The sequence below is a fragment of the Balaenoptera acutorostrata genome, chromosome 6, assembly GCF_949987535.1.
Source record: "Balaenoptera acutorostrata chromosome 6, mBalAcu1.1, whole genome shotgun sequence".
Lineage (NCBI taxonomy): Eukaryota > Metazoa > Chordata > Mammalia > Artiodactyla > Balaenopteridae > Balaenoptera > Balaenoptera acutorostrata.
In genome coordinates, this window is record NC_080069.1 from 61,017,040 (window position 1) to 61,043,376 (window position 26,337).

General features: G+C 36.0%; 1 protein-coding gene across 14 annotated transcripts in view; it reads left to right on the forward strand.

Moving 5' to 3' along the window:
* The window catches only part of NFIB (nuclear factor I B), a 446,931-nt gene that overhangs the window by 329,615 nt on the left and 90,979 nt on the right, over window positions 1-26,337 (forward strand). For all 14 annotated transcript variants that reach the window (XM_007176758.3, XM_057548177.1, XM_057548182.1 and 11 more), the window contains exon 3: window positions 14,956-15,009. In XM_007176758.3, the coding sequence (XP_007176820.2) occupies window positions 14,956-15,009 (54 nt within the window). The remainder of the gene's footprint in view (window positions 1-14,955; window positions 15,010-26,337) is intronic.

The window sequence follows — 26,337 nt, forward strand, 5'->3', positions numbered from 1 at the left end:
GTCTTGGGCAGAGAGACACCACAATTAGCACTCCCTGGTACCTGCGTTGGCATTCTCAGCCAACATGCCAAGACTGAAAATTTCTTTCCAGGTCTAGCATAGCACATTATAAAGAAACTTAGGGAATGTCACACTAAAAGATTTACTCTTTCCATGGGAAAGAAAGAGACCACGCGCATGCACTGGGTTGAGGTGGTACAGCCCGCCTCCAGTATTAAAAAATCATTTCCTTATAAACTGTTTCAGTGTTATTTTGTTCCATTATATCTGCTGTGACATTTGTAAGTGGATGGAGATTTTCTGTTTATTGGCTTCCAACCAGATCTTCAAATATATTGTTTGAAGGTGGAGATTACTTCTTCTTTGCTCTATCAGCCCATTTGTAGGAGGGTGCCTCTTTACACCTATTTCTGGGCCAGTTACATCTGTCATAATTTCAGTTATCTGCTTGGTATAATGTAAGCAATTCAATTTCATTTGTTTTATCTTGTCTCTGAGTCATATATTCCTATGTGATGGCTCTTAAATCACAGAATCCACATGTAGAGTACATTGGAAGAACTGGGGATAATTTCTTATTTCTTATTGTCTTTTTTTTGGAAGGCAACCTATAGCAAAAGTTTAAGTATAGAATACTGTGTGTGTAGTAGGAAAAAAACCTGGTTAACATTTAGATTCACTTTCTATCTGGCATTAGGCTTCCTGCCCCTTGTCCATGTTACCAGAGAAATTCAAGGACTGTCTCTATCTCGTGGTCTCAGCATTATTCCTGTAGTTTTCAATGTCTGTGCAATATGTCTACTGTCATGTTATGGAGGTTGTCTCTTAGCTTATTCATTGCACTATAATGTTCTCATTGGAAATAAAACGGAGGGATGGGAAAATGCAAAAAGGAGAAATTATTGCTCATCTTACTTTATGCTCATTTTATGCCTATTGAGACTATAACTCATTTTCTTTTTTCAATAAATATTTATTGAATTTACAAATTTTGCCTTAAGTGACAAAAATTGACTAAATAGATTTCAGGCTCAGGTTTAAAAAAAATTTAACAAACAGTGATTTTCAGTGGATACCCTCTCCATACGATGTTTGGTGGTAACTATCACAAACCAGGGCACTAATGTTTAAGAAACATGCAAATACAACTTTCGGGGGGCGGGGGTGTGGGAAGGTTCAAAATGATTGAGAGGAAACACAGGGACGTGGTATTACAGTGCAGTGCTGGCAACTTGAGCACACCCACCAAGCACTGGTGCCATCCTGTTAAAGTTTCATCAGAAAAAGGTGGTACCATGTGAATTGATGCTTTATGTTTTCTGCAATGTCACTTCCCTCTAGTGGGGGGTTATCTAACACACTGTAAAATATCAAGCACATCCATACTGCTTGCATTTGTGATTGTAACGTTTTAGTACTGTGAGTTCATATACTTCCCTATACATACAAACATACACATTTTTGTTATCTCCTATTTGTGGAGTGTTCTAGTAAAGCACCATAGATTATGCAGTTCTGATTGAAGGAAATACTTCTGTCTATTCTTATTTTATGGCTTTTCCAATGTGAAAATGCTAGACATCAAGTGAGTGAACTATTTCCTGGAGAAAAAAGAGCAATGCTGAAATTATTTCTCTTTTCAAATATATATTATTCTTATGTTGATATATGTTGGTTTATATTTAAGACAACTTTTTTATTATCTCCCCATGATATTGTTAGATATTCAGATAATTGATAAGCAACTCAAAGTTGTTTATGAGATAGAAATAAATGTACAACGTTCTGTAAAAGTAATCAGGCTCATAAATTGATACAGTCAAGGAGCAGACAGTCATGTTTGTAGGAAAATCACATACGCAAGGAAAAACCCAGGTCTCATGTTAATTGTTAAAAGTTGGATGGAAAGACTAAGGCTGAGTAGGTAGAAAGAAGAAATAGTAAACCTGGATGGGTGGGTATGAATAGCAGAGGATCTGCTGGAAGAGATGGATTTAGAGGTTGGCATTGAAAATCTAATTAATTAATCTTTTTTAATGTTGATTATCTTTGTCAATATCATGCATTATAAAACACATTGGGGTATAGCATTTTGTACTGCGTACTGAGCGGTGACAGTGCTTTGTCACCTTTTTTAATGAAAATCATAACAATGACTTGAAATTTATTAATATTCTACATGGATTATATTTAGTCCACTACCGCTAACTCTATTACCTGACATCTATTTTAGAGTGATGAATATGTCAAAAAGTACATGTATCCATCAGGATCCAGAAAAATAGAGCTCCTACCAGAGTCCACTAGAAAGAATTACCAAGGGGAGACCAGTTACAGTGATGTTAGAACAGGTAAAAACCCAAATGGGCAGTGAGGCAACCCAGACATTAGCATCTGTAGGAACCCACTACTGCAACTAAGGCTGGAGGGATAAGGGGAGGAGGTGGTGTTGCCAGAGCCCTTGGAGACCACAGGGAGAGGGGCCCACCCTGTGGAAGCTAGAACACAAAGGAGACAGCCATTGCTTGGATACCTGTTGAAGTACAGAGAAGAGAAGAAATACCTCCCTTTCTCCTATCTTCCCACTCTCCAAGTTCCACAACTCCCACCAGAGCCTCCCATTGGATGGCTGTAATTTGAAGCCAGTTGTTAACGAGCTGGGAAATGTAGTTTGCAGGAACAGAGTGAGGGATGTCTTGGAGGACAAATTATCACTACATGACAATTCTGATTTTGGAGATGGGGTGGGGAGATGGAATTGACATAAGGTTCAAAGCATTAATTTTGTGGGAGGGATTAAGTTTGCAGGATATTATCCAAAGCCTTATCATACTAGTTTTTCTTACTGGCATTGAGTTACTAAATTTTTTTTTATCCTACCGGAAAATTTAGTTTATGTTTTTTCATCAGAGTATTATTAGATGCTTTTGAAAATTCTCCATGAATGATCTTGTTGGTTAATTTTCAACTGTTAACATACTGTAAATGTCAGGAAGTATTCGATCTTCTCTAATTAGAACCAGTCTTTAAAACCCAAAACAACAGGTGACAGGCTCAGTTGTTCTGATGGCAATTGGTAGCTCTGACAAAAAATTATAATCACCCCCTCCTTCTCCATCTTTTGGAGGTATCAAGAATGGACCATGAAAAGTTCAACTGCCCTTGTCTACAACTTGGAAATAATGATGTGGTTTCTTGATTCTTTTGTGATTTTGGGGGGGAGGTTGGGTATGCAGCGTAGCTTGTAGTTTGTTGTTTGACTGGAAGGCAATGTCATTTTTGAAATGGCAGCATAATAATCAATTTGGAAAATTGAACATTAGCCGTGTGTAATGTTATGGGCAGTGAAAATAATCTTTGTGAGCATGGGAGATGAGTCTACAGTGAAGAACTTGACGTTGGTCTGTGTTAAAATTTTGTCACATCTGGAAGGCATTTGATGTATAAAATTACATAGGTTTGATACCATTCAGGGTTAAGACATATGGATGGGGCATAATGCAGAAACTTGTTCTTTTTCGTACTCTTTAGGTATAGCTTAGAGATTTTTGAATCATAAGGAGTCCATTTGAATCTCCATTAAAGATAAACTGAGTAAAATGACAAAATGGAAGGAATTTTGAGCACAAGGGTCACAGCTCTGTGCTCTTATACTCTCGATTCCCTTCTTTAAAGTGGATTAAGCAAGTGGGCATGCCTCTCATCATTTTTTCTCATTTTCCAAATAACCATAGTAATGGACAGTGGATTCCATAGTAGGCTGCTATAATAGGCTTTTTATTATTCTTGTTTAAAGTTACCTGTATTTTTAACTTTCCTCTTAAAATGATCATTTGAAAAAAGACTGCCCCATAAAATTATAACAAATCTTCATATTCCTGTTGAGTTATAAACTTTTCAGAGTTCTTTCAAACATATTATTCCACTTATTAGAATAATCCTGACCTTCTCTTGAAAAAAAAGAAGGAAAAGTCATGTTCGTTAGCCATTTTTTGGTTTTTATTTTACCAGTAAAATTGAGTTACTTTCCTCTCATGCACAGTTTTCATTTGCAGGAGGAAGTGACTATCTCCTCATTTGTTTCCTCATTTTATCCTTTAAAAAAAATTTCACATGATGTATTATTCAAGTAGTTTTATTCCTGGTAAATTAGCTTTTGTCCTGAAACCATGGGGACAGAAGTTCTTTGAACCACTTATCAAGGAACTGTTAGGACATTTAATACCATTATCTGCCACATCAGCGAGCTTCCTGTTTCATCAAGTGACTTCTCTGATTTTTTTCCCTCCAATATTATGATAAAATTATTTTATAAACAAAAGCAGTAATGAACGCCTGACGTACAAATCTACTTGACCATGGTAGAAATATATTATCTCTATCTTACTCTATTACTCTGCTCTGTATTATACACCTTTGATTAGATACATACATTTATTTTTATATGAATACATCATCATAGACTTAAGAGCCATGATTTAATAATAAAGCAAGGGTGACTTATTAATGACATACAACTAGTAGGGTATGTAAAAAACCCACCGATTTCTTTTCTCTAAGCTCATATAATGATTTAAACATTTTAACGATTTGGCGAAGTATCTTTTTACCTTAAATAATGCAGAAATCTGTTGAGGTAAAACATTTCGTTTTAAGAACACATGCCAATGAATAAATGAGCACAGGAAAAAATAAGGATATGACTTTTTGGTCACTGACTGAATCAGTTGCTAAATTTATATTTGTAGAGCGTTCACAGACACTTAAAAATAGACTATATGTAGGTAATAACCAAACAAGTAAAAATCATGATTGGCATTACTGCCAATTTAATTATAATTTCAGAAAGATGAAAAGTATTTTAAGTGATATCAGCCATCAAGGTCTAGTTCACTGTAAAGAGTGGTCCTTTATTCAGCAGATATAAACGCCAGGCAGTGAATAAGGCTAACATGTATCTTGACCCATGAATTTTACACTCCAGCAGGAGACCTGTACACTAACGCAGAAGTTAAATTACCTGCGTTGTTAGTGTTTTCAAGGGGAAGTATACAGTGAAAACGGAAGAGGACTAACTAGGAGGGGTTTTTTTTTTGGTGGGGGTGGGTGGGTGTGAGTGTGGGAAATTAAACCTTAAAGTATATTAAAACAAATCTTAGCCTTTCCGCACAAATATTTGTGCATATTTTCACTGTTGTATAAAGTTATTTTTTTCCTCTTATTCCTGTTGGAAATGACTAAGGCTAAAAACTCCTACCTTTTCTTATTCGGTTTTAAGTGATTGGGCAAGATGTAAACTGATTCAGGCATGAAGTGGTTTGCTTAGGGTCAGAGCACAAGTGTTGGCAGTTCCTGAATGGAACCCAGGAGTTCTGACTCTCCAGACAGTTGTGAGAAAACACGTCCTGCTCCCTGAGAAGAAAGATTGCCAACAAAATATTAGAAAGTCTTATGTCTGGCTTTAATCTAGATAAACAATATTGTATTAAGTTTGGGGGAAATACAAAAACCGACGTAGCACAGAAGGGCCACGTACACCCAGAATGTGCTAGGTATAGGACTTAGAATGATGCATGAAGACCCCAGGACAAAATAAAGCAGATAAGTAAGTTACTGTGCCAGGCAGTGTAACCAGTGCTGTTCAGGACTTCGGGGGTAAAAGAGCATTTATTTTCCCCTGCTTTCCTTTTAAGAGAAAATTTCAATAGGATCACAAATGTTGCATTTGGTTTACGTTGAAATTTTGCATTGATTTTTCAATTTGCCTCCACAATTATGCTCTTGAGTCTGATGACATTCTGGTTTTCATTTTCAGATTCATATTTCACCAGCATTCTCTTTGCACTACATACCTTGCTATAAAATGCAGGTTTCGTGGTTTCCAAGGGAAAAAAAATTATATTACATAGTATGGCTGAAATCCACAATGTCTCCCAGATGGGAAAGACAGAAAATTCATCTCATCTTTTCCTCCTGGATCTGGTGGGGTTTTGGAAAGGACTTCATTGTTTTCATGTGGCAGAGTGCATTGGCAAATTGTTTTTTAAAGTACGCAGTGGCGTGTTCATCTCATATTATAAGATATGGGCAGCATTTAGGAAAGATTATAAATCTTACAACTCTCCTCAGAAACTTAAAATACAGCTGGAAATGTTTTGCTTCCAACAAACATGCAATCTTCATAAAATTGGAAAAGAAATGTTTTGAATAAATAATGTTTTGGTTTATTTCTCTCTAGTGCTAGATCTATTTTTTTAGTCAAAATCATGCCATAAAACTCCTCCTTCTTCTACGCTAACACCCTTGCCTCTGTATTTATATTTTGCTGGTGCATCTAAATTTTTTTTCATTTTTAAAGTATGCCAGATTGCTTTGCCTTGTTTTTAAAGATAGAAAACTGGATTTGCTTCCAGGGACTCTTTCCCTAACTAGGCCAGTTTAAAAACTAAACAGGGATTGAGTCAGTTAATTAATTTAAATGAGATTACAAATCAAAAACATATTACGCAATCTTGATTTAATTACCACATTTTATTTACTTAATTGAAAACACACTGTAGAAAGTTTGCAATCTTGACAATGACCAGTATGGTATCTTTACATTCTATAGGCTAAGGGCTTCAAAAACAAGAAGTTTAGACGATCCTGGTTGTGACCTTTGGTTTACTCAATCCCTGGATCAGTAGAGAGTCATTGAACTTAATCTGAGGCCAGAAAGGTCAGATACGATTATCCCTGCTTTCATTTGCGGGAGTTTGGTGCTAGTTAATGAAGCAATACAAACCTCTAGTTAGACATGTTGGCAGGTTTCACACTTTTTGTGCAGGGGTCTTCCCATCTGCATTGGTGAACATTCCCCTGGCATGAACAGATATGCTCTCAAATGGGTGTGTGATTTTCTTTTTTTCCCTGAAATTTCAGTGCCCTATGGTTTTGGCTAATTCCTTGTGAACAAATTTTGGTCTTGAGCCCAAACAAATCCTTATTTTAATCCTTGCAATATGATGCTTTGAACCTAATGCTCCTGTTAAGCAGAAAAAGGTGGCTCTTTAAAAGAAAGTTTAATAATAGAACTAGTAGAATGTGTAGGGGTAAGAAATAGAGGGTACAGTACCTGTCTACTCTCTTGTTCTGTATTTTTCTTTCGTTAAATAAGTTACTTTATCTGTAAGGAGCCTCAACATAGCAACCTCTTTTAAATCTCTGAGTTTTGCTGTATAGAAGATATATTTTAAAATCCATGTTAACCAATAAAAAGGGAGATCTGAAGGTATGGGTCTTCAGATGGAAAATAATATGGATTAAAAAGCATGATTGAAAATATGTAAGAAACCATGTCTCCCATATATTATTTTGGTTCTGTCAAAAGTATTCAGAGAGGTTTAATGTCTCTTCCTGCTCAGAACCGGAATGGGAATTAGGGGAATGAATACAGACTCAGCAAAAATATGTCAAGGACTCCATTAACCAAGTGACAGAGTTAACGCTTCCCATGGATAGCTAGTTACCCAAGTTTTGCGGAGAAGTGGATACTATATAATGTAATCTCCTATTGAGAAGGGACAGATAGACGGAAGCAGAGAAGGAGAGAATGAGCATTTTCCCGCACATTTACATGCTTATGAGAGGTAAGAATGTGCTTAGTTTTCCCAGATTCTTTCTTTGTGTTATTCTCATAACCATTTCAGAGCGGAAGAAGGAAGTATTGTAAAACTTTAGTTTTGTGGCATCCCAGTTGATGAAACAGTCCTCCATTAAAACTGAAGCTGTATAGATTTTTAACTGTGCTGGAGAAAAACTACGGCTAATTATGTAATCAGAATTGTGATTACATAAACCTAACTCACTATAACTCCCAGGGAAATCAGTCCTTGTAGAAAGTAAACTGCCAAGAAGGAGGCAGGACATTTTGCAGAATCGGAGAGGGAGGTTTGTCTGAGAAGAATAGTTTTCTCCTCTCTCCTTGATAAAGGTGGATGTTTTTGTCTTAACTTTGTGTTTCCCTGTTGTAAAGTGCATGGGTTTGTATCCCTTCCTTCAGGTTTTTGTTTGTTTCTTACATTGGCTTTTCTCTTTCTTAAGTGATTCTTTCTGGCATACTATATACTTAATTTGTAAAAATATACTATTTTAGTATGTCAGTAGTTAATAATGTTTTGGAGAGAAAGAAGGGGACTATTCTAAGCCCTTAGAAAACTCTCATGGTATCTTTAGTTGACAATGGGCTATTTCTTTACCTGCTTAAAGCCAAGGAATATGACAAAGGGGCCCTTTATCACATGATGACTAATTTTAGTTCTAGCAAGAGGCTATCTGTAGGTTAACAGGTTACAGTGTGGGTTTCATTTACTCTTCTGATATCCCTTGATATAAAAGCTATATTGTTATAGAGTCATAGAATTTTAGAGCCAGAAGGGACCTGACAGGTTACCTTGTACAATCCCTTCTTTGCACCAGAATGATTATAAGTAAAAATGATGCCTCTCAAATTTTTTTTTTTTTTATAAATAAAAATCATGCCTCTCAAGTCATGGTATCAGAGAAGAAAATGAATTCCTGGAATGTGTCATTTTTGGGTAGAAAGACAGCTTATATATAAGGGTCATCAAAAGCTTCTTGGCCTCTTGCTTGCAAACTAGTGGCCTGCTCCCTGGACCCCCGACAAGCATCTCCTCCCTTTATAGGAGAGAGCCAAACCTTAATTTCTGACTCAAAATAGTGCCTCTTATCTACCCCCTCCCATTTCCAAATATTCCTTCAGAAATTAGGGGAAGCAGAACTGAGCCTTACATTAGGCTGGGAGACCCACCCTGGGAATTGTGTCTCTGTTCCCTTTCCTTGTCACAAAAGTTTGTCTACTTGATTTTCTTTTCCACTGGATAATTTCTTAAGGATTTATTTATTCATTTATTTACTTAAAATTGAGGTATAGTTGATTTACAATGTTTCAGGTATACAGCAGAATGATTCAGTTATACATATATATACATATATATTCTTTTTCAGATTCCTTTACATTATAGGTTATTACAAGATTTTGAATGTAGTTCCCTGTGCTAGACATTAGGTCCTCATTGGTTATCTATTTTATACATAGTAGTGTGTATCTATTAATCCCAAACTCCTAATTTATCTCTCCCCCACCTTTCCCCTTTGGTAACCATAGTTTGTTTTCTATGTCTGTGAGTCTATTTCTGTTTTGTAAATAAGTTCATTTGTATCATTTATTTTTAGATGGTTCTGCACAGAGGCAGCATGCCTAGTCTTTCTTCCTTTTTTTCTAGTCTTTCTTCTTTGTGCACTTCCATAGTTTATAGACCAATTGTTTTCTATTCATTTGACTTAAACAAGTGTGTCAGGTGCTATACCAAAGATTAGGGCCATAAGGCTAAGTAGGGCAGTATCCCTGCCCTCATATAGTTCAGAATCTAAAAGGGCTGACCTCAACATGGAGGACTTCAGGGAGAACAAAGACGGACACCACGTGCAAAGACTCAGGGGCATCAAATGGAGGTGACACACGTGGAACTGAAAGGCTAGTGTGTGACCCAGGTGTTGGTAGGGGCCAGATCAAAGGGCCTTGAATGACATCCTAAAATTCTGGAGTTTTTTTCTGTATGTATTGGGACTCATGTAAGAGTTTTAGCAGGGAAGAAGCTTAAATCAGTGTTAGGTTTTGAAGAAATCGCCTTGTTAGTAAAGAGGAATATGTACTAGCAAGATGTGGGATCTGTTTATTTTTCAAGACCCTGTTCCTAAGGTCACCTCCCTCTGATACCTTTTATGACATGCCCTTGCCCGTCCATCACAGGAAGAACTAATTATTTCCTCTTGCTATATACTCATTTATAGCACCTATCACAGTGTATTTTTTTTTAGCAGATTTTTAAAAATTATTTATTTATTTATTTATGGCTGTGTTGGGTCTTCGTTTCTGTGCAAGGGCTTTCTCCAGTTGCGGCAAGCGGGGGCCACTCTTCATCACGGTGCGCGGACCTCTTACTATCGCGGCCTCTGTTGTTGCGGAGCACAGGCTCCAGACGCGCAGGCTCAGTAGTTGTGGCTCACGGGCCCAGTTGCTCCGCGGCATGTGGGATCTTCCCAGAGCAGGGCTCGAACCCGTGTCTCCTGCATTGGCAGGCGGATTCTCAACCACTGCACCACCAGGGAAGCCCCACAGTGTATTTTTTTAAATTTGTACATTTCTGTCTGAGCAAGCTCTGAGCTTCTAGATAACACAGAAGGTACATTCTTTTTAAAACAATATGTTAAAGCTCATTATTGTAAATTAAATGGAAATTTAATACACATTTATGGAGAACCTATTATGTTCCAAACATTAGTAACTGGAATACAGAACGTGCTTCATAAATCTTATTGATTCTCATTTAACTGATACTTACATGAATGACCTTCAAAAAACCTTTCATAGTTGTGATGATCCAACCACATCAGTTAATTGAGTTCATCCCCCTCCACACCCCTCCCCCCAAGAATGTTAGTACTTAATACAAACATTTAACAGGTCAGTATTTATTTATTATCTTATATGTTTAACAAACATTTTATTGGACTTCCATCAGATTATCAGTAGAACATTAGAATTTCCTCGGTTTAGCAATGAAAATCCAAACTAAATTTTTTAGAGTTAGCCTCTTTCTAAAGCATCAATTAGTGTATAGACTTCAATGATAATAATAATTTCCAACTTCAGTTAAAAAGAATAGCTAAAGGTTTTTTTAAATTTCTGAAGAAGGTTTTGAATATATTGGTAAATGGTGGGAAGGAGGAGGGAGATTAGGGGAAGATAAAGTTCCCAGAAATCTTTAATTGAGTGAAAGGTCATTTGGCTTTGCATGATTTTAATATTGCATCATAACCACTCAAGAGGCAGTGTGTCTGAATGGGTGGCCCATGTAGAGAACACATGTTTTAATAGTTGCCATGTAACTTTGTACAAGCCATTTAGATCACTTAAGTATCTCAGGATCTTCCATAAAATTGTGTCATTAGAGAAACTTGGTTACTCCTTAGGTAAAGTTTAGATATTAGAAAAGCCATGAAAGATTGGCTACTTTTTAAAAAGGAGTGGATGGAAGGATTGAAGGAAAGTTAATAAGGATCATGTAAGGATGAGAACCTTTACTTATTCCTAGAGAATCTTTAACCTGGGGGAGGGAGGAATTGATTGAGTTTAAAAAGCATTAATTTAGAAATGGCTTCATTAACTATTCTTTTTCCTAGAAGAAATATAATATGTTTAATTCACACTTTTAAAACACAAAGGATGGGAAATATGCAAAATGTATTTCAATCCTACTTTCTGTCCAGTCAGGTCAGAAAGAGACAGACAAAGAAATGTAGAAGTTATAGATTGAGATCAGGGAAGAGGAAATAAAATGTGGAGGGAATGACAGAGGACTGGTTTAGGTCTGCTGCCTTCAAGACGCCTTCCCCTCCCTTTTTCTCCACTGCATCAAAATCTTTCTAGCCTCAAGACTGAGTGTGCTGGGCAGCTCACAGTCTCATTCTTACCGCCCTCCTTCTTCAAAGACTTCAGTCTTCTAGAAGGTAATTTTCGTCAAATGGCTGGTATCTCCTGCCTTTTGAGCATGACAGCTCCCTGAGAGCCTCGAAATGGCAGCAGTGCCTTCCTCCCTTTTGGGGAGGGTGGGACTAAAGCACTTACAGAGGGATTCAAGAGGGCACACACTTGCCCATCTTCAGTTGATTCACCACGGACAATTTTAGATGCTTACACTGGGACGGACAAATTTAGTCACATCCCTTTTCTCCCTTTCTTCCTGAGAGTTAGTCCGTTAAAAATATTAGTCATTTTTTGAATGTGTCCTTTCTGTTTAATAATAGCTTTCATTTATTGATTGTGTAAGATGTGTCTGACCAGTACTTGATGTTTTATATAGTAAAATCTTTGCAATGATTCTTCTATAAGGTAGGTAGTATTACAGTTAAAGATCAAGACTCCAAGGCTCTAAGAGTTAAGTAATTTTGTATAAGATCACATTACTAGTGAGGGACAGAGCCGGGATTCGCTGTAACACATGAAGTACACACACACACACACACACACACACACGACTTGAGCAAATGATGGAAGCAGTTAAAGAAAACCTTTGGGTATAGAGTAATTTGACCTAGGTGGTGAATTGGAAGGGTTTTAGATGTGGTCTGAGTAATTCTTTCTCTGAAGTTCACCACAATAACAGTTCATTTTTGGTTTCTCTGCCAACTGTGACTCCCTGGTTACTTCCTTTTCCAACAGTTGGAATTAAGTGACCGATATAAGGTGACATAAGGTTAAAAGTAGATTAGAGTGTTAGAATTTACAGTTGCAAAAGTAAGTGTTCTTTTGCTCTTTCCTTGAGGGGGCCTATTCTGTGTTTTGGGGGATCCAGTATATGCTGTTTTACTGCATGAGAGGGCACAGACGTTGGACTATGAGGGAAAATCTGTCATGTGTGCCAATAAATGCCAGATTATTTTAGAAAGTAGAATTATTATTATTAAAAGCAAGTGTATGACTCAAATTTAGGGTCTACTTTAGCTTTCCCTCAAATGTTTGTGGGTTTCTTTTTCAGAAATTACATTTTTCTTTCAATTGAAGAAGTTGGTCTCCAGTTGTTGGAAATAGGGGAAAAGGGTAATTTGCAGCAGAAGAAAAATAGGGTTTTCCAAATGGGATGTTTTGGTAATGGGGTGTCATTGTTCTAACTGAATACTTTCTCAGGAATGGAAGAGACATTTTTCTTTACTGGATCCAAATTTCAGCAACAAGATGTTGGGAAGGAATTTTGTGGTTCTGTTTTGAAGTTGATTTAACTAAAAATACTAAGGCTCACCTAGAGTGTACAGGTCCTGTCCTCTGATGGCAACCCTAATTTACCTCATGTTGTGTCATCGGGAAGGTGTCATTAGCCACCATGCGGGATCAATATCTAGACCTCCATAAATGTGAAGTAGCTTTACAGGGAAAAATAAAATATGGGGAGGCTCTGGGTCAGTGGGTATACACTGCATAAATAGGAACTTCTCAAAATGTTAGAGTCACTTGAGAAATTAAGCTGGAATGTCATGTCAATTCTGGGGGACATTTGTCAGAGGAACTCAAGGCAAAAACAGCTGAGGCTACAGCAAAATCATATGATTTTTCTTTTTTTATGTAACTGTCATACTCCATGCCTGGAAAGTAGCCAGTATTGGGCCATCTTTTATGGGAATAAAGAAGGAGAAAGATTGATCTCCTAAGTTATAAGTCACTGAGTCTTGCCTCAATTCCAGAAAAACTAATAGAATTCATGGGAGATGAGACAAACCTTTTGGAGAGTACCTAACTCTCTTTGACTATCTGCGGAAGACTGTAGCCAGAACTCAGATTACAGGAGTAGTCCTGACCGGTTTCTTTTCCATTTGGGGAAATAAGAAATAAATTGGAGGATAATGTGGGAATCATTAAATACATTTACTGAGATTTTATAAAAACTGTTCTAGGGCAAAAAAAAAAAAAAAGGAAAGAAAAAAAGAAAAAAGACAAGGAAATGGGATGAAGGGGCACAGTTCTGATCTCAGTATTAAATCTAGTTAGCAGGCATGAGGCAAAGGGCAGAAATAAATAACCAAGTTTTATACAGAAAGAAGTCAACAGAATGTCCTTGCAGTTAATAGTAGAAGCAGCAATTGCAGTATGTTAATAAGTTCAGTGGAAGGGCAGAATAACCCTGCTGAAAAAAACCAGCATAAGATTTTTCTGCTTAAATAAGACTGGATCCCTGTCTTGGGTATAATGGCCAGGTTTCAGGAAAGAGACTTGTCTGTGGCCGCCTATGAAATTTTGTTGAAATTCACTATCAAGTTCAAAATTGCCTTTTCTAGGCAAGCAAAGAAAGCTGCTGAATCTGAGCCATCCAACCCAGTGCATTCACAGCCGTGAACAGCACACTGAGGAAAACACAAAAGAAGTAGACAGAATCTCTGCCTCTGCTTAGGAGCATGCAGTTTAGTTGGGGAGACAAAACTTAAATACTAGAACCAATAAAAGAAGATTACAAAGCAACCTGCAAGTAAGAGTAGAATAATATGGCGCAAATGACACAGATAAATGCAGAGGGGACATGGAGGAAAGGGGAGTGAGCAAAACACAACAGTGTCAGGTTAGTTAGGAAAGGCGTGCTTAACAGTACTGTAGCTTCCATGTTCCTTTCTGTAGCATTGATGGAGAACAGTGTGGGATAGGAAATTCAGATGTTCTGCATTGATCTCTTCCTCCTTATCTGCCGAGTCTGTCCGTCTATCACAGATGGAAATTAAATTGATCCAACAATTTGCTCTCCACAAAGCCGTGTTGGTTTCTACCTAGTAATTTATGCTTTTCTTGGTGTTTGCAAATCGATTGCTATCATGGGATGCAGTCAAATCTGGGCCTGGATCCAGTAGGTTGGGGGATTATTGGAGTGGATATGTGTGTATGCGATTGAAATCCTGGAAAAACGGACTCTAGTTTCTATGTATTTTTACTCATTGAATAAAAACATTTTCAGGTTTTTTTAAAAAGCATGTTTAATTACACTCAGATTGCATTTTTAGGGAATGTATCTGCTTTATTTCCTACTGCTCCTGACAGGCCCAACTTTCAAACCACCTTCAGTGGCTTCGTCGCCAGACCTTTTGTTTTAAAAAAGCCTTGCCCTACCCCACAAATATTAAAGATCGCTACTTTTTTCCTCTCGAAAAAAAAAAAAAAATATATATATATATATAGATGTTCTTCTAGTTTAATAAATAAAACATTGCTCCTGAAAGGCTTAGGAAAGTATACATTATTCAAACACTCGACTTCATTGTTCTATGTTAAAAAAAATTTTTTTAAGTCCTTCTGAGGATTGTGAAATTCTTTCAAAACAAATTAAAAAGAAAACATTTTCTGTGATTTCTTTACAGATTCTGGACCATCAGGAAGTCCAAGCCACAATGATCCTGCCAAGAATCCTCCAGGTAAATATGTGTTCCAGGACGTTTGCAATCTGACATTGTTGGAGAACAAAGGTACCACTGTATAGATAAACACCCCGTAATTGGTCAGCTGCCTATTTTGTTCTGGCAGGCAGGTATGATCACGACAAGATGTGATTCTTTCTAGGCCCTTCACAGTGGCACATACTTCCACATTGGCGTCATCAGTATGTACCTAATCACTAATGTTTTACTTTTTGTTGGTGTTTCTTTGAAAATGAATATGCATGTATTTTATAGTTGTATATCTTTCAGGTGCTAAAAGTCACTGTTGTTTGAAAAGCCAAAAAACCTTCTAATCTTTCTTTTAAAATGCACAAGAAAAAGTATAATTTTTCATACTCTTATTATAGTTTATCAAATCTCATTACTTTAAAAAGTAGGTTGTGGTGGTAGTTGGTTATGTCTTCATGCGGGATTTTTGCAAATGAGTTTTTATTCCATAATGTTTTTAATGGGATTCCCAGAATCAGGAAATAATGAAAGTAAGACTTTTCCTTTAGTGTAATGTATGTCGAATACTCTCTTTATTTTCAGAAGTTGTTCCAGATCTGAAAATGGCTTTTATAAGAAACCATACTGTCTTCATGGTTTTGTTTTTCCTAAAGCTGAAGATATAGAATTTTGACGTTGATTTAGGAGTAGTATCTTTTCTCATGAGATAAAAACTAGTGCAAAGAAGAATTTCTAATATTTTAATCTCATAAAAATTTTAATTATATCTGTGACTTTAGGAAAAGAATGCTCTACGAATAACCTAACAAAAACAAAACAAAACAAACAGGTAAAAAAATTCAAACTAACCACATATAACCTCCACCTCCAAAATGATCTCATTTGGCTTTTCATTGAAAATAGACCCCCAAATTTATAAAAGGTAATGATAAAAGTTTCCGCAGGTAGACTTAGTTTTAGGTCCTTAATTGCTTGATCTTCCTGTCATAATACTTTGCTAATGTGAGGCTGAAGAACCCTCAAAACTACAAGAAAATATGTCAGAGCATTCTTGCTTTAAAACGATGTTAGAAAGATATAACAAGTAAATACGTAAGTAAAAATGCAAAGTCAAAACAGAATATATTTTTTTCTTTCTGAGTCTTGCCTATATTTTGTTCTTTATTTTCATCTTCGAAAAAATTTTTCCAACCGCATATTAACTTATTCTGTATTGTACAAAATCAGATTGTATGACAAAAGTAGTATATCCTTCAAAGATAAAAAAAATTTCTAATTAAGTATAGATTTAAAATGTATACTAAGTTGATTTTTCTTTACTTTCATCAAAATCATTTAATATGACTACAAATTGGTAGCAAAACATTGAAAAAACTGAAAAATTTTAAATGTAACTTCCAGTTAAATTGATTATTTTATTTTTTGTGTGGATGGGGCCAAGAAGGCGAGCTATTTAGAATATAATAAAATTTGTCAGAAATTTTCTGAAGTTGAGAAAATTTATTAGCTTGTAATGTCTTCAACTTTACTAAAATTTCTTCCTTTTAGTTATTTATGTTTTCTCTGTGTAGCATGATAACCAAAAGTGAATTGTATCCAAGCATTTTTTAAAAGCTTCTTCACTCATTTTACAAAGAACTGGCAGGGAGAGGGACCTTTACTAGAAAAAGAATTGATAAGCATTGTTAAGTCAGACTAAACAAAGGATATGCTCTTTGCATTTGAATGACAGCTTGGTTTGAAATTAATAAAGCTGTTATTGTTTGAAATGCATTTCTGAACATGTACAGAAAGAATCATACTCACTTAAAATGTTCTCTACTTGAGCTGAATGAATAGTCTCTGAATAGTTATATAACGACAGAATATGATTTTTCAATATTTGTTGAGAAGCTTGGTTAAATTTTCTTTACTACTTTCAGTGTAGCACCTATTAATTTATCTGTTTACATATAATATGGCTAGCAGAAACAATCAAGATAAAGCATCTTTATTTTTTTCCCTTTTAAATTTTCCTTGGAAATCAAACCTTTTGTGAACTATGTCTGAAAACTGGAACGTTGTAGGTAAATGTATATTATGATTAGTTGAATATTATGTATATGTAAATTGTACATTGGTTACCAGTTTTTCAGAGATAGAATATAATAAAACATATAAAATATCAAAATTAAGTGGAATAAAATTAGAATTTTCTTTGATGATTCAGAAGCATTCCATCATTTTAACATGCTTTGTGTATCATTATATTATGGACTTAACCTTAGAGATTATGAAGGAATTCTGTTTGATGGAAGTAAGAGTTTGTTCTGTAATACCTTGACATAAATCAAACCACTAGAAATATTGAGTAGTATCTAACTGGAAATGTGAAAAATCATAACTTATTAAGGTTTTTGTTTTGCAGTCAATTGGGATAAATTATACTTATTATTAAAAGCTCTTTTCATAAGTATAAGCATGTTTGGTATTTTTAGAGCATAATTTATCTCTTAGAGCCTCTTTTCATCTCTGTTTTCTGGCTTTGGCTGAAATGTGAAATCTCTGAAGTTTAAATTTACTGTATCGAGAAGGCACGATACATTTACGGGCAAATTCAATCTACTACCATGAGCAATGAAACAGTCGAATCACTTTGCTGTTTGTATTGTTATAACAAAGAGAAAGTAAACTTTTGAAAAAGATTGACTTGAGTTCCAGCTCTTTCTTGTCACTGGTAGTTTTCCACTGGGAGATGTGCAACCCCTGGACATTGCCACCCTCTACTTCTGTGTTTATTTCATAACAGCTTGGGAAGAGATGGCAAAAATTCAAGCCCTTTTGGAGGTAAAGGCTCTTTGAAATCTGTTTACCACTGTTGACATGAAGGTGGGATCACATCCAGTCATTCTATAAGTACAGATGCATGGGTCTCCCACAAACTGGGCATCCCTCTGGCTTGGGTTTTCTCCAGCATCAGGCATGACTATCTGATTCAGAAGAACTTCTGAAGGGTGACCTTAAGGCTCTTCAGACTGTAGTATGGAGTCTACAGATAGGCCTTTAGTTGTTTTTTTTTTTTTTTTTTTTTTTTTTAATTTATTTATTTTATTTATTTATTATTTTTGGCTGCGCTGGGTCTTCGTTGCTACTCTACGTTGTGCTGCATGGGCTTCTCACTGCAGTGCCTTCTCTTGTTGCGGAGCATGGGCTCTAGGCACACGGGCTTCAGTAGTTGTGGCACACTGGCTCAGTAGTTGTAGAGCCCAGGCTTAGTTGCTCCGCGGCATGTGGGATCCTCCCGGACCACGGCTCGAACCCGTGTCCCCTGCATTGGCAGGCAGATTCTTAACCACTGCGCCACGAGGGAAGCCCAGGCCTTTAGTTTTTAATTTGTGTTTCCTGATTGGGATTTGTACTTAGTTAGCAAGCTAATCACATGCATTTGAACAAAAGCGACACATTTTTGGGGAGGAAGAATATTTGCTACTTATTTTTAAAAGCGCTTAAGTAGGTTTATTTTTTTTACTATTTTAAAAGCACTTAAATAGTCTTTGCAGTATTTCCTTATACTATTTCGTGATTTAATTTTTTGTATTTATTCTTTGTTACATAGTGGGGATGGGCGCCATACTCTTTGCTGGGCTAAGGTGCCCAAAAAGTCTGACTTTGTCCAAGGACATGACATTGTTATTTTGGTCAAGAAGCACTAGGCTACTTCATTTTCTGTATGATGCGCATTTCTCTTATTTATGTTGGGGTCAAAAGTTATATGTTTTATATCTAGATACTTCTTTCTGAACAGTAAATTAATCCCTTCTAAGCAGTATTGCTGCAAGAGTCCTCTTTCAACTATAGCATACAACTGTTGTGGACCAAAGGAGAGCAAACCATTAATTTAGGAACTTAGACACAGACCCAATTTTATTTACAATGATTAAAACCTCTACTTTCGCTTTTAGAAGATGTGTGTGATTGGATTATAATCTTTTGAAATGAACTTTGACTTGCTATATTATTTTGTGTCTCTACATTCCTTGGGCTATGAACTTTTAGACTTCCCAATCTCAATCAGTTGCCTAATGCTGGAGTGGTTGATATCCAAGGAAAACAGGGCAATCTAGAAGTTGGATTTTGCCTCTGAGTCAGCTAGAAGTGGATGCCTCATTTTGGAGTTCAGGAAGACTGTAGGTTTGTGGGGAGCTCTCTCTTGGCTGGAAATATAACAAAGAAACATTGAATCCTAGGACACTTTTTGCAAATTCTGTGATGAAAACTTCTGAAACATTCCAAGTATCATTAACCAGAGCTTTCTGACCTAGAATGACATGGACTTATCCTACTTTTCTTTTTTGCAAAATTAGTAGGATGCTTGTGCTGTTTTGTGGGGCAGCTTTTGCGTGTAGTTGGGCAAAACCTCTGGGAACCATTAAGATCATATATTGGGTAAATGTCAAATAAGCCACCTTATAGCCTACCTGGAACAAAAATAGAATTACATAAATAATTGAATAAGTTAAATAAGGTGTATCAACTATAGCAATATGCTCATCTTGCATTTAAGATATTATTTTAATTTATATTTATATATATTCCATATATAAGAGAGATCATACAGTATTTTCCTTTCTTCAACTTATTTCAGTTTAGCATAATGCCCTCAAGGTCCATCCATGTTGTCACAAATGGCAAGATATTGTTCTTTTTTATGGCTCAATAATATTCCATTGTATGTATGTAGCACATACATACCACAATTTCTTTATCCATTTACCCATCAGTGGGCACTTAGGTTGTTTTCATGTCTTGGCTATTGTAAATAATGCTGTAATGAACATGGGGCTGCATATATCTTTTTGAATTTGTGTTTTCATTTTCTTTGGATAAATACTCAGACATGGAATCTGTGGATCATATGCTAGTTCTATTTTTAATTTTTTGAGTAACTTCCATTCTCTTTTCCATAGTGGCTGCACCAATTTACATTCCCACCAACAGAGCACAAGGGTTTCCTTTTCTCCGTATCCTCTCCAACACTTGTTATTTCTAGTCTTTTTGATAATAGCCATTCTAAAAAGTGTGAGGTGATAGCTCATTGTGGTTTCAATTTGCATTTCCCTGGTGAGTAATGATGTAGAGCATATTTTTATGTACCGGCAGTGGCCATCTGTATGTCTTCTTTGGAAAACATTTATTCACATCTGCCCATTTTTAAAATCAGATTGTTTGATTTTTTTGCTATTGAGTTGTATGAGTTCTTTATGTATTTTGGATATTAGCTCCTTATCTGATGTATGATTTACAAATATTTTCTCCCATTCAGTAAGTTGCCTTTTCATTCTGTTGATAGTTTCCTTCGTTATGCAGAGCTTTTTACTTTGATGTAGTCCCAGTTGTTTATTTTTCTTTTGTTGTTGTTGCTTTTGGTGTCAGATTTTTAAAAATCATTACCAAGGTCTATGTCAAGGAGCTTACTGTGTTTCTTCTAGAAGGTTTATGGTTTCAGGTTTTACATTCAAGTCTTTAATCCATCTTGAGTTAATTTTTGAGTACAGTAAGATAGTGGTCCAGTTTCATTTTTTTGCATCTGGCTGCTGTCCATTTTTTCCAACACCATTTATTGAAGAGACTGTCCTTTTCCCATTGTATATTCTTGGCTCCTTTGTTAAAAATTAATTGACCATATATGTGTGAGTTTATTTCTGGGCTCTCTATTCTGTTCCATTGATCTGTATGTCTGTGTTATGCTAATACCACACTTTTAATTACTATAGCTTTGTAATATAGTTTGAAATCAGGGAGAGATGCCTCCTGCTTTGTTCTTCTTTCTCAAGACTGCTTTGGCTCTTAGGGGTCTCTTTTTGTTCCATATAAATTTTATAACTTCTGTTTCTGTGAAAATGCCATTGGCATTTTGATAGGGATTGCATTGAATCTGTGTATTGCTTTGGGTGGTATGGACATTTTAACAATATTAATTATCATAATCCATGAGCACAGAATATCTTGCCATTAATTTGTGTCTTCTTCAGTTTCTTTCATTAATGTCTTGTAGTTTTCAATATACAGTTCTTTCAACTCCTTAGTTAAATTTATTCCTAGATATTTTATTCTTTTTGATGTAATGGTAAATGTGATTGTTTTCTTATTTCTTAATTTCTTTGTCTTTTAGGTCATTATTAATGTATAGAAATGCAACAGAGTTTTGAGTATTGATTTTATGTCCTGTAACTTATGTATTAGTTCTAACAGTTTTCTGATGGAGTTTTAGGGTTTTCTATATAAAATATCATGTTATCTGCAAATAGTGCCAGTTTTGGTTCTTCCTTTCCAGTTTGGATGCCTTTTTTTTTCTTCTTCTTCTTTTCCTAATTGCTCTGGCTAGGACTTCCAATACTATGTTGAATAAAACTGGAGAGAGTGGGAATCCTTGTCTAGTTCATGATCTTGGAGGAAAAGATTTCAGCTTTTCCATTGAGTGTGATGTTAGCTGTGGGATTGCATATATGGTCTTTATTATGTTGAGGTACATTTTCTCTGTACCCACTTTGTTGAGAGTTTTCATCATGAATGGATGTTGAATTTTGTCAAATTTTTTTTTTCTCATCTATTTAGATGATCAAATAATTTTTATCCTTCATTCCTTAATGTGGTATATCATTTGTGGTTATTGAACCATCCTTGCATCACTGGAATAAATCCTACTTGATCATGGTGTATGATCCTCTTAATGTATTGTTGAATTTGCTTTGCTGATATTTTGTTGAGGATTTTTGCATCTATGTACATGAGGGATATTGGCATATAATTTTTGTTGTTATTGCTGTTCCTGTGACATCCTTATCTGATTTTGGTACCAAGGTAATGCTAACCTCATAATGTGACTTTGGACATGCTTTTCATTTTTTTAGAAGAGTTTGAGAAGGATTGTATTGATTCTTCTTTGAATGTTTGGTAGGTTAACTGCATTCAGGTAGGAATGCTGATCATGATAGATTTGATTTTCTACAGATTCTATTCTGGTGTCTTGTTTGGGTACTATCAAAGAAAGTCATTCGTCATTTGGGGTTGCACTTGAAATCTACACCTGTGAAGTTTCCTGCTGTTCATCTAGATCTGCACATGGGGGATGCTGGGCTGTACCTTGGGTGATCCATCACCTTGCATCTAAAGGCTGGGCTGATTGTCCCAATGTTGTGTGGATTTGCAAGAAGAGCTGACAGTCTTGCCTGTCCCCGTTTTCCAATCTAGGTTCTTGTAGGCATCTCCTGACAAAGGTACTTAATGATAGCTCTGTTAGAAATTTCTTTTTTTTTTTAACATCTTTTTTTTTAAATTAATAAATTTATTTATTTATTTTTGGCTGCATTGGGTCTTCGTTGCTGCGCGTGGGCTTCTCATTGCGGTGGCTTCTCTTGTTGCGGAGCACGGGCTTTAGGCGTGTGGGCTTCAGTAGTTGTGGCTCGCGGGCTGTAGAGTGCAGGCTCAGTAGTTGTGGCACACGGACTTCGTTGCTCCATGGCATGTGGGATCCTCCTGGACCAGGGCTTGAACCCATGTCTCCTGCATTGGCAGGCAAATTCTTAACCACTGCGTCACCAGGGAAGCTCTGTTAGAAATTTCTAAACAATGAAATACATGTCCAAAAAAATTTCACTGGTGAAGCGGTCTGGTCCTGGACTTTTGTTTCTTTGGGAGGTTTTGGATTACTGATTAAATATCCTTACTAGTAATTGGTCTGTTCAGAATTTCTATTTCATCACAATTCACTCTTGGTAGGTTGTATGTTTCTAGGAATTTATCCATTTCTTCTAGGTTGTTCAATTTGCTAGAGTATAATTGTTCATTGTAATCTCTGATGATACTTTGTGTGGTATCAGGTGTAATGTCTCCTCTTCCGTTTCCGATTTTATTTATTTAAGGCATCTATCTTTTTTTCTTGGTGAGTCTAGATAAAAGTTTATCAATTTTGTTTATCTTTTCAGAGAACCAGCTCTTAATTTTATTGATCTTTTCTATTGTCATTTTAGTCTCTATTTCATTTATTTCTGCTCTAATCTTTGTTTTTTCTTCCTTCTACTAATTTTGGGCTTTGGTTGTTGTTTTTTTCTAGTTCCTTGAGTATATATTTAGGTTGTTTATTTTAGATTTTTCTTATTTCTTGAGATAGAGTTTTGTCACTATAACTTTCCTCTTAGAACTGCTTTTGCTGCATCCCATAAAGTTTGGTGTGTTCCATTTCCATTTTCATTTGTCTCAAGGTATTTTTTAATTTCTCTTTTGATTTCTCCTTTGACCCATAATAGTATCTATTAACTATAATAATATGCTGGTCTTGCATTTAAGAAAATTTTTGAATCAATCAAATTTTGAGGTTGATTTCTCCCCTACTCAACTTTATAGATACTGAGATTGAAGCTACCAAAGGGTTGTCGTGAAACTAATGAAAACCAACCAAATAATTATCAAGAAAACTAGCATCTGCAGTTGTAGTTATCATCTGCAGGGATCACTAGGGCCTACGTTTGTTTGACTTTTCACTTTGTTTTTGTCAAAATTTAGCATTTGGGACAAACAGTACTCTCTAATAGTTACAGAAATAATACAACATTTTTCTCTGCTATTTGCGTATGAAGGCAGATATATTTGCATAGGCCCTGCATAACCTCATAGAGCATGTTTTATCTTAGAATATCATGTTCAAAGTCAAAGAAAGGGGAAAATTCACTCTGACTTTTTTTTTAATAACAGTCCTTTCACTCCTCATTTAATAAGTTCATGCCCACTCATTCTCATATCCTTATTTATCATATCCACCAGAATCAAAGTTTTTTTATGGGGGGTAATGCACTATTTCATGATACTTGATTCTAAACTTCGGCTCTTTACAATATGCAACAGACTATTAACAGGCTTTCTATTCATAAAAGTATAAATAGAAAGACAGTAAAAGGATGGCTTAACTGCGTAAGACCTGACATCATATTGGGTTGGCCCAAAAGTTCGTTTGGGTTTTTCATAAGATGTTTTGGAAAAACCCAAACAAACTTTTGGGCCAACATAATAGGTAAAGCTTTTAAGTAATTTGAGAATGAGTTCCATGTGAGTCAGTACAAAAATCAAAGGATTTTTTTCCGAATAGATTTTGTTTCAGAGACATTTTTCTTCTTTATCCTCTAACTTTTTGAAGACATCACATTAGTAAAGTTCTTAAATGTTCAAATTTAGGATGGAACTCAGAGTAAAGGAGGAGAGGATAGGTAATGAGTTTTGTTAGCAGATTAATCTTAAAAGGTCCAGAAGGCAATAGTCCTCAGCTACTTATTTTTGCAGGCTGCATTATGGGTGCTCATGTATAACTCACTCCTCAAAAGTTGATCTACATAGCAGTTGCCACCATGCCCAGCCTCTACAATGGGTCCAGTCTGATCACTTGTAATATTAATTTTTTGGGGGAAAAAAAGACAATTTAGGAATATTTTATAAGGACATGAAAGAAGCAGATTTATCTCTATCGCCCCAGTTATCCACCCTGTTGGGCCATGAATACTACTAATTGAGTGCCAACTGGTTGCTGAGCTCAGAATTAAATACTACATTCCAGGAGACAGGGCGTGGATTGAGTCAGCTCTATATGAGCAGAGAAAACCATTTGTCCTCCACCATTCCACACCAAGAACAATAAACAGTGCTGAAAGAGCTGTCTGTAGGTAGATTTTTCAGCCACAGGTATTTAATGGGCATCTATTTTGTGCATGGCATTAGGCTAAATGCTGCGGAAGATTGAAAAGTGAATTACACATAAACCTTGCTCTCCCCAAAGTTTCTGCCCATAAGTACATACAATATTCTATACATATTGTGAAAACCTAATATTACTTAGTGCTACAACTCAAGTGTCATGGGAGTTCAAAGTTGTGAAATACTGTTTCCAGCCATTGTAAGGAGTGTGGTGAAGTGCAACGAATATGAACGTTGGAATTAAAAATTTCCCCTGAATCAAGGTTCCAAGTTTTACAATGATCATGAGGGCCATGAGGAGAATGACCAAATCAGCCCCCTTCTCTGGAACTCAGCACAGTCAATTATACCCATGCCAGTTGTAAACATTAGATGGGAGAGCATACCTGGCAAGTAGGAGGCGCTTGGTAAAAGGTAAAAGGGAGGGCTTTTTCATCCTACTTTCTCTTCCAGCTGGGTTGATCAAGAAGACTTTCTGCAGGAAGTATCATTTGTTGTGAATCCCAATAGAAATGTGTTGAATTTTTACACTGCACTCCCCTGAAGACTTTAGATGACATAAACAGAGTTACAGATCATAAGATGCATAAGAATAGGATGTTAGAGGTTATATAAAAGAGACAAAAGAAACAGATATTTTCAAGTCTCACGGTGGAATAGAATTTAGTTTTAAGGTAGTCCTTTTTTTCCTAAGTAAGCCTTTTGGCCTGCCAGGAAACGTGGAATGAAATTTTGTTACATAGTTTTTAATAATGACAAGAGAAAGAGTACAAATTTATCTTTTGAGATTGCTTTTCCCCGGCAACACTTTATATCTTAGTCTCTTGTATTCACATTGTATAACTAATTTTCCTACTTGCCTTTCCATAGTGCTCCTTCTTTCTGAAGCTACCAGCTTGTCTCTCTCCATTGGAAACGTTCTCTGTCCCTTACTTTTCCTGGTCCTCTCAGTATACCTCCCTTATTCTATTAACTTCTTCCTGACAACTTCTTACTTTAAAAATAATGCATATTTTGTCCCTCATTCAGACAACCCCCTTCAACCAAGTGACCCATCTTGCTCTTCTTTTTCATGACATGATATAAAGGACTAAAATTTCTACTTAGTTTCTTCTGCAATTGGACTTCTGTCCCCACTTGAAATGATTCTCATTAAATTCACTTTTTATGACCTGAGTCCAGTGTTTCCTTTCCATTCTATTCCTGCTTCCATATTCTTGAACATTTATTTGGTTCACTTGACCATGCTCTACTGAAAACTTTTCCCTTGCTTTAATTTTTTAAAAAATTTGAGCGTGGCAAGAACGCTTAACATGAGATCTGCCTTCTTAAGAAATTTTTAAATGATTCTAGTTACAATGTTGTACAAGAGATCTCTAGAGCTTATTCATCTTGATTAACCTTTTGATTAGCAATTCCCATTTCCTCTTTGCCCCAGCCCCTAGCAACCACCGTTCTACTCTGATTATATGATACTGACTATTTTAGATACCTCATATAGGTGGGATCATGCATTTGTTTTTCTGTGACTGGTTTATTTCACTTAGCATCATGTCCTCAAGATTCATTCATGTTGTTGCATATAGCAAAATTTCCTTTAAAAAAAGGCTAAACAGTATTTTGTTTTATGAATAT